The 14,831-nt window shown below is 44.5% G+C and overlaps 1 protein-coding gene across 4 annotated transcripts in view; it reads left to right on the top strand.

Annotated features, from left to right (window-relative positions):
* CHCHD6 (coiled-coil-helix-coiled-coil-helix domain containing 6) overlaps positions 1-14,831 on the top strand; it is a 172,035-nt gene that overhangs the window by 54,367 nt on the left and 102,837 nt on the right. For 2 of the 4 annotated variants that reach the window (XM_019504932.1, XM_019504930.1), the window contains exons 5-6: positions 2,581-2,601; positions 10,996-11,079. In XM_019504932.1, the coding sequence (XP_019360477.1) occupies positions 2,581-2,601; positions 10,996-11,079 (105 nt within the window). The remainder of the gene's footprint in view (positions 1-2,580; positions 2,602-10,995; positions 11,080-14,831) is intronic. The other 2 variants (XM_019504931.1, XM_019504933.1) reach the window with 1 other exon arrangement.

The following is a 14,831-nucleotide window of genomic DNA, read 5'->3' as shown; positions in this document are numbered from 1 at the left end:
TAACTTTTAAGTGTCCACATAGCTTCTAGTGATCTATTTTCCATGCCAAGGTATTTCAGAGAGGATCCAGCTGAAAGGGGTGCTCTAGTTGTACTAGTCACATGCAAATAGTCTCTGTTCAAAGAGCTTCCAACATAAATAGACAAGGACATCACCCTCTTTTGACACTGGCAATGCCCTGTAACTATTATATCCCTTTTCCTGCTGACTCCCTAAGTAGGAAATGTCTAGCCCAAAGGTCAAGGTTCTTGTTGCGACCTTGGCTGCCCTTGGAGTTGGATGTATGACCTTCCTTAAAAATAACATCTGGAGTTTCCCTGGGCAACTGTTGATTCCATCCAGATTGGTACAGTGCACAGGCACCAACCTATCCCACTTCTTGAGTGCCTGCCGTATTGTAGCATGGTGCCAGACAGATAGCAAAACTTAAACTGAGCATTATCTGTCATAGTCTAGATAGGTGTGAAAACTTCTGTTAATGCATGTATGTGTGACTGTGTACTGGTGTGGGGAAAATGAAATGCCAAAAATTTAATACAAGTGAACAGTACAGTGGACCAAGAAACTTTTGCAAGATACTTGAGACACTGCTCCTAGCCTGGCATGCCATCTCTGGCTCACCTGAACTTTCTGGACGTGCATGCCTTTATTTGCCTAGTTCCTGAATAAAGCGAAAATCCAAATGGGCGCTGTTCTTTTCCATGTGGCTACCCAGTATAAGGTGATATTGATATTGCTGTGGTGCCTGTTTCAGTAGCGAACTTTTGCACCCTGTACAGTTAAAGGAGGAATCTAAGTTTTATATTTTAAATCTGTTCATAAAACTTTTTTCCATTTGGTGACTCTTAGTGATTTTTCACTTTACAAAAGGTGGCAGATATAAACCTTTGGAAACAAAACACTGTAGCTACAGAGCAGGTTTGGCATAGGGAAGAGCAGTGGAAAATTGTCTCAAACTTGGTGCGGAGAAGCTGTTTAGAGGGTGGGAGGTAAATTCATTCTCATTACTTTGCATTTCTGCAGAGACTGTCCAAAAGGGAGAGAGTCAATATCTGTTTGTGTGTAGATGTTTGTGAGACAAAACACGTGCTAGGAGCATAGCAGGTAATGATGCAAGTGCCCTGTGAATGACTGATGTAGATCCTGCAAAAAGCTACCTGTATGTGGCATCTCCAATTAAATGTGCTACTAACAGCCCTACACTCACTCCTTTCTATCCATTCAATGAGATGAGATGATCTCTAGAGTCTTCGACTATTTAAAAAAACAACAACACAAAAACAAAAAACCCCAGCACAAAATCTCATCTGCAGATACGAGGAAAGAGAGAGTTTATTCAAACCAGACTTCTGTCAAACTCAGTTGTTGGTGGGTGTTGGCTTGATGGTGATGCAGAAAGGAGGGAATTGGCTTCAGCGATTTGTACTATATATATTCCTTCCTGTCTGTCTGTCTTCAATTCCACCCCTCTTGGCTGTTGCAAGGGGTGGGGACAGACAACATACACAGCTAATTGCATATCATCCTTCAGTAAGCTCAGGTAACTGCTCCATGCCGTTCAAATGATTGCAGCTCCCATAAACCCCTTGCACTCTGCCTTCTGCTCCCTCTGGCACTGAACTACAATCAATGAGAACATTCGCCCCACTTTGCCAGCCCCCCTCAAATAAATAATTGTGATTAAAATAAATAACTAAAAGGGCAGCCTGTCCAAAGGTCCCACTTAAAGAATGGGCTGCCTATTTGAACATAGCCTCGAGAAGAAGGGGGGGCACAGCAGCCCTCCACAATGAATGAGTGCTTTGGCTGCCTCATAAACACCCTGGCTTCAGACTGAGGTGTTTATGGGCGAGAGACGTTTATCATCTTGTGCTTGCTACTGTATTTATTATTTTTGACTTACACACTCTGCTGGTGTCAGGTTATTGTTTAAGAGGAGATACTGGAGCTCCCATGCTCTGTGCATTTCTTACCTGGGAGCCGTTAAATCAGCTTCCTGAGAAAAAGAGGGAGGGAAGGCAGCTTAGATCTGGTAGCAAGTTCAGGCCCACACTGTAGGTGTATTGGCCTGGTTGTGAAAGGGGACTTGGGTGGAGAGCTGATCAATCAAGAAGCTTTCAGTGAAGAAGTCCCTATTGCAGCCATACCACCTTAGGGTAGGTAAAAATGACCTTGTACAGGATATGGCTCCTCATCTCTGAGCAGCTGGATGAATATTTGGCACCGTAAGGTACCCCGGTCTTAACTGCATTCCTTATGTTCTGTTGCTGATGGTGCTGTCTCCAGCATTGTGCAGTGTTTTTGCATAATGCCATGAACCCAGATGCTTTGAATGTCTCTGTCCAGCATTGGCTCTGTATGTGGACATTGCAACAGTGTGTGACACGGACACACACATGCACACGGGCACACACACAGGCACGTAGCCGTACTGTTAAAATGCTTGTCATTTTAAAGGAAATTTGCTGAACTTGTCATATTAAAAGCTATGTTGTGCAGCAGCAGGCAGCCTCCATAAATCACTGATTTTCTTTTTTCCTCTTTCCTTCCCCTTCTCTCTCACACTCTCTTTATTCCAAGCCTGCGGATTTGGACGCCTGGGTAAGCGCTCTTTTTGTCTGGATCTTGCTTATTCCAAGTGTCATGTTGTTACCGTGCGCATACAGATTGTTATTGCCGAGCACAGATGCAGGATTTTATTTTCTGTCATTACATTTTAAAAGGTGTTCAGCTAGAAAATTGCATATTATTTCCTCCATAAAGATTTTCAGTGGTTCCTTTTGTGTAGCTTACAGCTGCTGAAACCAAACTTGATAGGGGAGTGTGTGTAAGAGACTGAGGGGGTAGCAGAAACAGGAAGGAAACAAAGCTTACTCAAGTGTTGCTCAGTAAGGCCCTGAGGCTGAATCTGCTTTATGGGCCTCTTTAACTATGGTGCCAGAGAGCTGCTTCGCTTGTGTAGATGCAGCTCTACCAACAAAAGAAGATTTCCTCCCTACTGCTAGAGTTAAACCATCTTTTCCAAATAGCAAAAACGCTATTCTGCTAGTGGAAATGCCTCTACACTGGGGCTTTTACAGTCATGACTGTATTAGCTATGGGGTGTGACTTTCTCACACCCACAGCTGACATAGCAAGGCCAGCAGAGCTTCACTGGAGTTTGCACTCATGGTTAAAGGTCATTTAAAGTCAATTCTGTTGACTTCAGTAGAAGTGGCTATATAATAGGGCTTGAGATGGAGCTGTAATGCCATGATATGAACCAGGGATCAAAGAACAGTAGGATGACTTTGCAGACCTCAAGTGCCTCAAATAGTGATTTGAGAACTGTACCAACCACCACTGAGTTGTTGGCTGAGTTAGTCTGAGACTTGCTTGAAACTCATTGCCTGTAAGTCTCTCTCAGCAGTGCTCCAGCTACTTTCGTTCTAGACCACACCATTTTCCAGCGCGCTGTGGTCCTGATGGGTTGCAGGCCTTTTGTTCCAGTCCTTGACCCGGTTCTTCCCCATACCATAACTGAATTGAGGGCATGCTGCATAACCATCTGCAGTTGTTGGGCCAAGGTGTCCAGATGAGACCTATCAACTGAATTTCTTTTGTGGAAGTACTCCCAACCCTGCACCATCCCCAAGTCAAAAAAATTGAGTATAGAAGCAAGGTATTTTTAAAGAGAACTTAAAGTATTCTCTTTGGGGGAGGGGAGGGAGCGCTGTCTTTTCCAGCAGTGGTCCCATAAAACACTGTAGGAGTATATAGTCTATCTGTGGCTGATGAGTCTGATTTTTGGAGAAGACATGCATTTCAGAATATCTGTTGCCAAATGCTGTCAGTTGCCTATGGGAGGAACTCCAGTTTGCAAAGATGGATTCTGCTCCTCGCCCTCTTCCCAACATTTAGGATTCTTGGTGGTTTTGCCAGTTGGAACAGCCTGGCTATAGCTGTCAGCTGCATGCAACACTATTGTTTGTCTTGTTGCTAGATGCCAATACACTACCTTAGTCTGCCTGAGCCAGCAAACCCCCTCTTCTTGCAGATCTTTTATCTGGGTTACATGTCCATGTCTCCAGGTGTGTAGTGAGCAAGGTTAAAAGAGAGAGGGTTTTGTTTTCTTGGTTTTTTTGGGGGGTGGGGGCAGGGCTTGAGTAAAGAACATAAAAATGCCATACAAGTATTTTGTGTGAAATCAACAGTACTACATACATTCAAACAGCTGGCATGGTACCTGCCATAAGCCTAGCAATGGAAGACTGATTGCAAGGTCTTTACTAATGTCATGTGTGGCTCTGTAGGGTAAGTTCAAGGAAGTACATTGTTTTGCATATAGAGTGCATGTTTTTCATTGAAGGCTTCTGAAGTGCCATGAAGGCCTGTCTGTCTTATGGCAGCCAAAATCACAGAGGGTTCTGATTTGTGCGTATCATATGTTTTGTGCCTAATCCCTAAGGCAGCAGTTTTTAACCTTGTTAGACTCAAAGCACCCTCTGGAAAATGATAGCTGTTAGCTTCCGCTCATTTTTTGACTACACAAAATAATGGAGCAATTCTGCTGCAAAGATCTCGGCCCACAAGAGGTCAGAATGTTTTAAAGCATATGGATTTTTATTTTAAACTTCTGAATCTTGTGAATCATATGTAGGTGTTTGCAATATTGACATCATTGGATGTGCATGATGCCCCATATGACCCTTGAAAGGATCTTGTGACACCCCTTGCCACCACCCTGGTTGAGAATCACTGTCCTAAGGATTGGTAACAATTGGTTTGGAAACCATGCAAGTCCCCTTTTATAGCTCATTCCTTATGCCTGCCTTAAGGGACAAGAAGCATGGAAGGAAGACCACATTGCTCCGCAGCAGCTTCTTATGGCTGACCCAAGTTTTTAATGAGGTACCCGAATCTCCTTGTCTGGCAAGGTGATTTCATCAACTTAGAAGATGTTTGGGCAGCAGGGAACAACCAAGAGTTACGGGATCCCTCAGGTTGTCCCTACTTACTTGCATACACACAGAGAATGATTTTTTTTCAGTCTCTGCCAGCTCCTGGTTCTTCAACAGTTTGTAGAAATTGGGTCTATTTTTTACCCTGAATGCCCCAGGTTCTCTGCTGAACAATGCTATGGTGATGTGTTGATGCTGTGTTGTCACTGTCCCATTTTGTGAGGCCAGAACTGGCTTTCAATACAGTCTTGTTGCATTCCTTTGCAGAGGAGGGAAGTGGATTTCTTGCATGTGTGCAAGGGAGGCAGTCTTCCCACTTGTTCTATCCTCTCAGTTTTCTAACCCCAATATTCATTCTCTTACACTCCACTTCTGGTTAGTTTCCCTTCTCTGTTGCTCACTTGGTGTTTTAGGTTTCCTTCAACAACCAGACTCACTCTTTTCTTAGTGTTCTGCCCTCTGGCTTTATAGTCCATCTTGTCTGGATGTTGGTCTCCCTTGTACAATGTGCCCAAGTCCAATGAAGGCCCTTAAACATGAATGTGAAATGGGTTGGCAGTTTTCCCAAACAGAATGTTCAAATTGGCGTGTTATATGTTTCTTTATTCTTGCCATGCATTCTTCAGTTATAAAGACCTTTACGTGAGGAGTGTCTCTGATGCTTTGTTTGCCACCTGCAGTCTCAATCCTCTGTGAAATTATTATAATCTCCATAGCAGTCAGCTCCATCTGGGACATTACAGGCTTCTGACTTCTGTGTAGGGGAATAAGTAGCAGGACTAGAAAATTCATAATATCCTGGATTCATGCAAAAATGTCCCTGGTTGCCTAACCCAGTTTGGTACAGGGAATATTTCAAATGACACATGCTCTGACAGAATCCTTTGTACTTCAAACATCAGATTAAAGTTCCTACTAATAACAGCTGGGGGTAGAGGAAAATAGAAAACAACTTTCAAGCTGTTGTGTCACAGAACAGGATGCTTCTCAGAACTCCTCAATGGACTGGAGCCTCAGCAGATCTTTTAAAATGAAAGCATTGTCTGAGTTACAAGGAGAACTTTCCCTGGCGAGGTGATGGTGATGTTGAGGAGCATCATCAGAGAAGTTAGACGTATTGGGAGGAAGAAAGGTCTGTGAATTAGGGTGCTGGTCTGGGAGTTCAGAGACCAAGCTTCAAGTCCCCTGCTAGGCACAGGTTTCATGGTTAGTAGTCATGTCTTCATCCAGGTTATGGAGTGCTGCTGTGAAAACATGCCCTGTGTATACCTAATGTTGGAAAATGGTGGACTCATAAATTCAGAAGGAAGTAGAGCTGGAAGGGATCTCTAGAGGCCTAGTCCAACCCCCTGTGTGAAGCAGGATAATCCCTATCCAAGCCACCCTATACAGTCCATAATCTAAACTCTACTTAAGGTAATCATCAACCCAGATACAACATAGTCATAATACCCTAACCTGTTACAGGTAAAGCAGGGAACCATGGAAGCCAACATCCTGCTTCTGTGAAATGTCAATGTAAGCTTGAGAGATCCCAGGTAGGGGCCATACCCCCTGCTACAGAGGAAGGTAAAAACCCCTGCAGTCCTTTATCAATCTGACTGTTGGGTAAAATTCCTTCCTGACTCTAAATGTGGTGATCAGCCTGACCCTGAGCTGAGGGGCAAGATCCTGTAGCCAAGAACTTCTGGCTCTGGTCCCAGCAGGAGCATTGGCACACCCCAGTTGAAGTCCTCAGCCAACACCCAGTGCCTCTGAAGAAGGCTTAAAAACTTCTTGACATGTAGCAGCAAGTGTGTGTGGGGGAGAGGAGCAACCAGCAAAGAATGGGAAATACCCATAGTAAAATATAGATTCATAGATGTTTGGGTTGGAAGGGACCTTAGCTGAACATTGAGTCCAAACTCCTGCCCTGGGCAGGAAAGAGCGCTGGGGTCAGATGACCCCAGCCAGGTGCATGTCTAGCCTCCTCTTAAACACCCCCAAGGAAGGGGACAGCACCGCCTCCCTTGGAAGACTATTCCAGATTCTGGCAGTCCTTGTTGTAAAGAAGCTCTTCCTGATGTCTAACTTAAATCTGCTCTCCATCAGTTTGTGGCCATTGTTCCTCGTTACTCCTAGGGGTGCTGTGCATCTCCTATTCCTTGCTGTCCCCCCTGATTAATTTGTAGGCAGCCACAAGATCACCTCTCAGCCTTCTCTTGTGGAGGCTCAGGGCCTTCAATCTCTGTTTTGCCTACAGGCCCCTAACCATACGAGTGGCCCTCCTCTGAGCCCTCTTGAGGTTGTCCACATCCCTCTTGAAGTGTAGCGCCCAAAACGGGGCGCAGCACTCTAACTGCGGCCTAGCTAATGCTGCATAAAGGGAAATATCACCTCCTTGGACCTGTCAGCACTTTCCTGCCTCCCCTCCCCCAACAGCTCCCCAAACCTTCCTATATGGGGGCAGGTGGCAGCTTCAGCCTCTAGCTGTCCTTTTACCCCAAGGAGGGGCTGGAGCAGATACCCCTATTTCCAGGGGGAAGCTGATGCTGGTGCCTGCCCAGCACTGTTTCCAGTGCATGGGCTGGGAGGTGGTGTAAGCTGCAGGGCTGTGCTGGAGCTGCAGGACAGTTTGTGGGGGGGAAGGTGAGGAAGGGGAAGACAGAGGCATCCCTGCCCATGATGAGTGGCAGCAGCTGGTGCTGGGTGCCGGCAAAAAGCTGCACCTGGCAGTGGGCACACTCGCCACTTGCAGGGCCCTTCTGGCTGTGGCTGCCCAGAGCCCAAACTGGGGCTGCCCTATGACCCCACCCTGCTGCTGCAGAATGGCAGTAGCAGCAGCAGGAATGAGCCACATGGCAGCCCCAGTCTGAGCTTCAGGCAGCCACAGCCAGAAGGGCCCTGGAAGTGGCAAGCATACCTGCTGCCAGGTCCAGGTTTTGCCTGGTGCCCAGCACCAGCCACTGCAGCTCCTCATGGACAGGGCTGCCTTTCTGTCTCCCCTTCCGTTCCCTGTCCTGCCTCCTCCACAAGTGTCTTGCACCTCCAGCCTGGCCCTGCAGCTTACACCAGCTCGCGGCCTGTGTGCCAGAAGCAGTGCTAGATGGGTGCTGGGATCAGCTGTGGACTTAGGTGGCTGGTTCCCGCTGGGGATTGGGGCATCCTCCTGGGTCCTCAGATGATGCTGCTGCATCAGCACGTCCCAGGCAGTTGCTCTAGTCCCTGGTGGAAACCTGTAGGCAGTGTCCACAGCTGATGCCAGTGTCCATCTTGTGCTGCTTCTGGCACATAGGGCATGAGCTGGTGTAAGCTGTGCATGGGGCCAGGACCTGCCTGGCAGAGTGCAGCAGCCGTAAGTGCCAGCTTCCTATGGACCAGTTCCTATGACTTTGTGGCCGCCAAGTCACAGGCCTGATGCATTCGATTGGCAGGCTAGCTCCAGCCTGTGAGCTGAATTTTACCCACCCCCAGTCTAGATCAACCCTGACCAGTGGCTGTCCAACCTCTTTTTGAACACCTCCAGTGATGGAGAGTTCACAACTTCTCTAGGCAGCCTGTTCCACTGCCTCACTATGCTAACGGTGAGGAAGTTTTTTTTCCGGTTATCCAATCCAAACTTAACTTTGCTGCAACTTCAGACCATTGGTCTATGGCCTTTTCTCTGCAGCAAGAGAGAGAAGGTGCTTTCTCTCCTCTTTATGGCAGCCCTTCAAGCATTTGAAGACTGCTATCATGTCCCCTCTTAAGTGCCTTTTCTGCAAACTGAACATGCCTAGCTCTTTCAGCGTCTCCTCATTCGACTTGCTTTCCAAGCCTTTTATCATCTTTGCCTGCTTTAAGACCTTCTCTAACTTCTCCATGTCCATTTTAAAAAGTGGAGCCCAGAACTGCATGTGCTATTCCACACGAGGCCTAACCAGTGCTGAGTAGAGATGCTATCACTTCCTGTGTCTTGCACCTAATGCTTCTATTGATGCATCCCAGCTGCATTTGCTTTTTGTGGGGCTGCATCATGTTGCAGGCTCATATTGAGTCTGTAGTCTACCAAGACTCCTAAGTCCTTTTCCATAGTGCTGCTATCCAGCCAGGTGTCACCCATTTCATATTGGTTTTTGATTTTTCCTTCTGAGGTGTAGCCCATTGCATTTGTCTGTATTGACCTTCACCCTGTTAGCTCTAGCCTATCTTTTCAATCTGTTGAGATCTTTCTGAATTGCACTTGCATACTCCAATGTGTTTCCAATCTGCCCCAGTTTCATGTCATCTGCAAACTTGCTCAAGAAGCTTTTCTATGCTAGCATGCAAAATGTTAATAAACACAATGAACAGCACTTGGCCCAGGACAGACCCCTTTGGGTCTCTATTTGAAACCTGCTGCCTTTCTGACATGCACCCGTTAATAATCACCCTTTGCTTGTGGCTATTGAGCCGGTTACCTATCCATCTTGGAATCATAGACTTGTAGAAAATTAGGATTGGGCAGGACCTCAGGATGTCATCTAGCCCAACCCCCTGCTCAAAGCAGGACCACCCCAATTATATCATCCTAGCCAAGGCTTTGTCTACCTTGTCTTAAAATCGTTTTTCAAATGCTTATGGTAAAATCTGGGAGTTGGTTTTTAATCCCTTGACTCCAGGGGCTGGGGTTTTAGGTTCTTATGCCTTAATCTGGCCCTGGAGGGCAGAGAAGGCAAGTACAGGGACCAAATTTGTTCATAGCTAGTTATTGTTGTAAAGAACTTGCTGTCTTTCTAAAGACTGTGCATGTAATGAAGAGCCCTCCTTCTGCTTTAACAACACCCTCATCCAGTGTCCCTCCTTCATCCCTAACTTTGAAGCTCTCCACCCTCGCAGCCCCATTATTCCACTGTATATCCATCACCAGGGGAGCAGAGGGAAGGAAATGCGCAGGAACTTGCTTTCAGATGTAATTTTTCTTATTAGCAATGGCTGTTGGCTGTAAAATGACAGGTCTGAGCCCACAGCGATGTTCCTCTCTTAGCTGCTTAATCATCTTGGACCAGCATCCTTCTGTGTTTGCAGCGGCTATCATTAAAAGTTAGGAGTAGTGCTGGTAGGATCTGTGTATGGATTAGCACTGTTAGCACTCATGTGAATCCAGCCTTTGAAAGGTCTTTTGCCTAGTAATAAGTTAGGGAGTCATGAAGGTTTTTGGAGTCCCAAATGCCATTCTTCCCCCACCTTCTTTCACTGAAATCTTACTGTTGCTTCTTTTTATTTCAAGCTGCTAATATAACATACCAGTTCAGTGCTATCCATGACCTTATCTCAATGCCATGTCAACACAAGTGTGTGAATGTGTTGAACTGTGGCCATCTGTAAAGAGCTCTGTTTTCTAAATAGGGCACCTGTGTTCTTGTAAGAACGCAAACAGTTATCTTTCCTATCCCAGCTTGTGTGGGTGATGCCCAGGTTATTATTTAAGCATGTGCTGGGCTATCAGGCTTGCTGTTTGGAAGTGTTGCACACACAGGCCTCATGCTTAGGTAGTGAAAAATAACACTTGCTTCCATTGAAAGCAAGGCCCAAGACAAATGAATTGAGAGGACTGAGGACACGTATGCTCAGGAAATGTATAGGGAGAGTAAACATTAGTTTTGGGATAAAACTAGGGGGCTGCCATGACACTCAAAACATTAAGTATATACAAACAAATACATGGGCAATGTGTGAGACCAGTATACTACAGCTGCATACCTAAGGTTTCCCCTTAGATCTTACAGATTGAATTTTATCAGAGCTTCAGCCTTGGGGTTCAGAAAAGAGTGCACACTTGAAACTTGGACCTGAAGAAAATATGTAAGTGGGTAGAGAAAGAAATGTGATGGTTGCTCAAGGCTTCGAGCTTTGAGGGTAGCATTGGGAATAAATGTGTATAAAGTGGCAGTTCTGACTGGTTTCAGTACAGATCCCACCCCCCTCCCCTTCCAACCCCTTCTACCAGCACGTGAAGCAGGGTCTCCAAGTTCCTCCTGCTTCCCCCTCCTCTACCCCAAACTGTTGCCCCTCACCTTTCTTTTCTGTTGACGGTGCTATTTCCTTTTCCTCCTAGGCCCAGGAGCTGCAGAGCAAAGAGGTGGAGCTGAAGCGTCAAGAGACCTTCTATAAGGAGCAGTTGGCCCGCATCGAGAGGAAGGTAAATCTGTGATGTCTTTCATTTGTGGCAGCTGAATGCTAATAGGATCAGACGTAGATCTGAGTGGATCAGCAGAGAAGAGAAACGAGAAGCATTGTGCTGAAACCTGGAACTGTCAGTCCCCATTATTTATCCCCCAAACCTCCCTTATGCAGTTAAATCAAAAATCTCCACAACCTGAACCATTTAAGCAACTCGCATTTAAAAGATAATTGTTTTTTAATTGGAAGAATCTTTTTAACCACATAGTTTATAATAATTCAGGCTTTATTTTATTTATTTTTTTTCGCCACAGGTTCTAGTTGAAAGGGAAGTTCCTTTATTTATTTATTTATTTATTTATTTATTTATTTTTAAAATTCTTTAGAAATCTGTGGCCCCCAAAATTACAGATAATCTCAAATCTTGCTATAAATATGAATTAAGGTTGTATTACTAATTTTTCTCTGGGGAGGCCAACAGCTCAACCTGTATTGTTGCAGTGCATTGCCTGCTGCTTGCTGGATAAGCCTTTGAAATGAGCATGATTTTAAAGAGACACTGTCAAGCATCTTTTAAGCCTGAAATGACCTTTGAAAATTCGTTTAGGGATTTGAATCTCTCCCCTAAACGTGGAGTTTGCTTCTCTGTTTAATTGTTTACTGTGATGAGTTTTTAAAAATTGATGTAATAAAAAAGAAGAGCTGCCCTGCTGTTCCTTATGAATGGATGCATCTTTCACTTCCTGGCAAAATAAAACCATGTTAGCAGTGGCCTTTTATTTTTGTAATAAATGTAAAGATTAATCTTCCCCAATTGGAAGCAATTAGACCTCATGACAGAGAGCTTAACCCATTTGATTTCTGGAGGTATGGTCTACTGAAGACAGACTGCAAAGTGCTGGAAAAGGTGGATCTTAAAGAGCTGGTGGAATTTGTGTATCAGTCGCCTTTAAAAACAATGTGTGGCATGAGGGCGAAGATTGAACACTGGAAAATTCTAGGTGGCATAAGCAGCAGGAACGTCTTGGTACTTCCCAGGTTCCTTTTCCCACCCTCTGCTAGTGCGCGATCACTACGTGAAATACTTACTGTCTTAATGCCCTTAATGGTGAAATGTGCCTGTCAGCACTTTCACTTTTGTACATTTGTGTAATGCTCTTATCCATATAATTAATTAAAAAAGATGACTATTAAAGCTACCACTTGGTGTTTCATTCAGGTTTAAATTCCGTTTCTGGATAATGGAGATTGTGCAGCGAAATTTCTGACAATTCACCAGCCATCGTTTTAATTATCACAGTTGTCCATATGTTCATATGCAAAGGGAATTTTTGCAATTTCTTGGTTTCATGCTGTGCCTCTATTATAGTGTTCTTTCCAGCTTTGGTTTCCTGAAGCGGCAACTGCTGGGAGTATTTGTATGTATGTCTGTCCTTTATGTATGGGTGGGCTGGAGCAAAGTTGTGTCCATCTGGTCCTATCCTTCCCTTAAGCTCCTTTTATATTCCATGGTTCCTTTTTCTGAGCTGTATGCGCTATGTAGGGCAAACCCTTTAAAAGCAAGGTGGCTGCAGGTGCTTGATTCTTCAATGGGATGGCAAATCCTCCACTCTATTCAATCTGTAGATTTTCCTTTTCTAGCTTTTCCTCTTACAATAGCGAGCAGATAATAAGGACTGGTTTTGTTTCCTTGCTGAAAATACTAGATAGTTTCTGACCCTTAAACACTAGCGTTTTGCTGGTAATAAAATAGAAGAATGCCTCCAACCGTTAGTTTAGATTGGAATGGGAGATGGAGGGGGCTGGGATGGGAGAGGAGAGAAATGTACTTGAAACAGTGTAATAAAGCTTAATTGTATTAGTTTTGAGAGAGGTTTTCGATCTTCTCCGTGGATAATTTTATTCCTATAATGGTTGGAAAGATGGAAAACACAGCACAGAACAATCTTTTTTATTAGCTGTTGCTTTTATATAATTCTACTTTTTATTTGTTGAATACACACAGACCTTGACATTTTTCTCTCCTTCTGTAGTTTCTGCAGTAGAACCTTCCAATTGAGCTTTTATCTTTTTCAAAATTTTTTTAAGATGTTCAGTGGGAGAGGTGTAAAGTTAAGAGGGAACTTGTGGGCAGCTGTTGGTTTTCTCTGGCACTTGAGAATGTCAGGACTGGATGTTTGGTATGCCAGGCCTTGATGGGCTGGGGGTGATAGGGAGGTGATGATTCAGTGTGGAGCTGGAAGACTCAGTCATCCCTGGAAAGAGCAAGCTGTCAGGAATTCCCCGCCTGTACTGTGCTTATCTGAAGCATGGGTTTGGCTCCGTCCCTGCTTGCATGTGGTAACAGAATGCAAGAGCAGCAGACTTTTTAGATCCATTTTGGAAGGACATTCTTAACCCTTTTCTGACTGTGTCCATGCAGTAACCATTCGTTTCATGGGACATTGGGATGGAGGAGTGTATTCCATAGGAACATGTAGAAGGGTGATTATAGAGAGGATGAAGATAGGCTTTTCTCTGTGACTGTAGAGGACAGGACTGGGAGCAATGGCCTCACACTACTGCAAGGGAAACTTTTAGGCTGGAGATTAGGAGGAACTTTCTGATTATGAGTGTGGCCAGGCATTGGAACAGGCTACTTGGAGAAGTGGATTCTCTGTGCTTGGAAACTTTTGAAACCAGGTTAGGCAGACACTTGACTGGGATGGTTTATCTAATGGATAATGGAAACATTTTTCTTAATTCTTGAATTCTTCTGAGTGAAGTTCAGTGCTGTAAAGTGTTGGGGGAGGGGGTGGAGTGTCTTTTATGAGGGGTACAAGTTTCCTCCCAGTCTCATTGAATGTCCTCCTGTTCTTATCTTTCCACAAGACTGCCACTGACCTACAAGATCACTTCCATGCCATTTGTTATCTTGTATACTTCTGCCATGTTCCCTGTTATGTCTCCTTTCTCAGATAAACAGTCCATGCCATTTCAAGCTCCCCTTATATGAAACATTTTCCTGGCCTCTCCTTTTTGTTGCATATTTCTGTTCCCTGCTGCATCCTTGAAGTTGATCAGAGCTGAGCTCAGTGGTTTCCTTGGCTGCAGCTCTCCTTGCTGAAGAGGTTAAATTGAAAGAACAGATATTATTATTCCTAAAGTTTCCAACTTTTAGAGGGTTGGTGTAATCTAGCTGGAAACTGAGCACAGGAATTGAAACAAAGGAAATGCTAATTTCCTTCTTTCTTCCATGTGACTGTAGGCAAAAAAGTAACTTCTCACTTAATTTTTCTCCATCATTAAATTAGGAATGTCATAGGAGAAAAAACTACCTGATGGAGTGGATTGCCAGCATTAGTTTACTTAAACAATTTTTTAAAGCAGTAAAGCCATAGGGATGGTAAACATTTTTCTTTCCCCTCATGCTGACTTGGAAAAAACTCTTGAGTGGATCTAAGAACTTCAGTGCATTTTATCACATCCCTTTTAGTGATGTTTTCAGGATTACTAGGAATGTGCTAAGAGAAAAGGGTTGGCTCTAATACAACTTTTGTGGCCAGATTTCAAGTGAGTAATCAATTAGTGTGAACTTTGCACCTCATGCAAGAAGAAATAGTGATGTGTGTGCAGAAATTGCAGATTCTAGGATCCTGTGTAAGAAGGAGCCGGGCTTCTCTGAGCAGCAAGAGGGAGTTAGCTGTGTGTCTGGAGTCAGGCAGAAGATGAGGAAGACTTGCAGCTAATAGACTAACTAGTTTTAGTTGGTGTATAAGGCTCCTCTGAGTC

This window comes from Gavialis gangeticus, unplaced genomic scaffold, assembly GCF_001723915.1.
Source record: "Gavialis gangeticus isolate Ggan-Ray unplaced genomic scaffold, GavGan_comp1, whole genome shotgun sequence".
In the NCBI taxonomy this organism is placed as follows: domain Eukaryota; kingdom Metazoa; phylum Chordata; order Crocodylia; family Gavialidae; genus Gavialis; species Gavialis gangeticus.
This window is presented reverse-complemented; position numbering and strand designations above follow the sequence as displayed.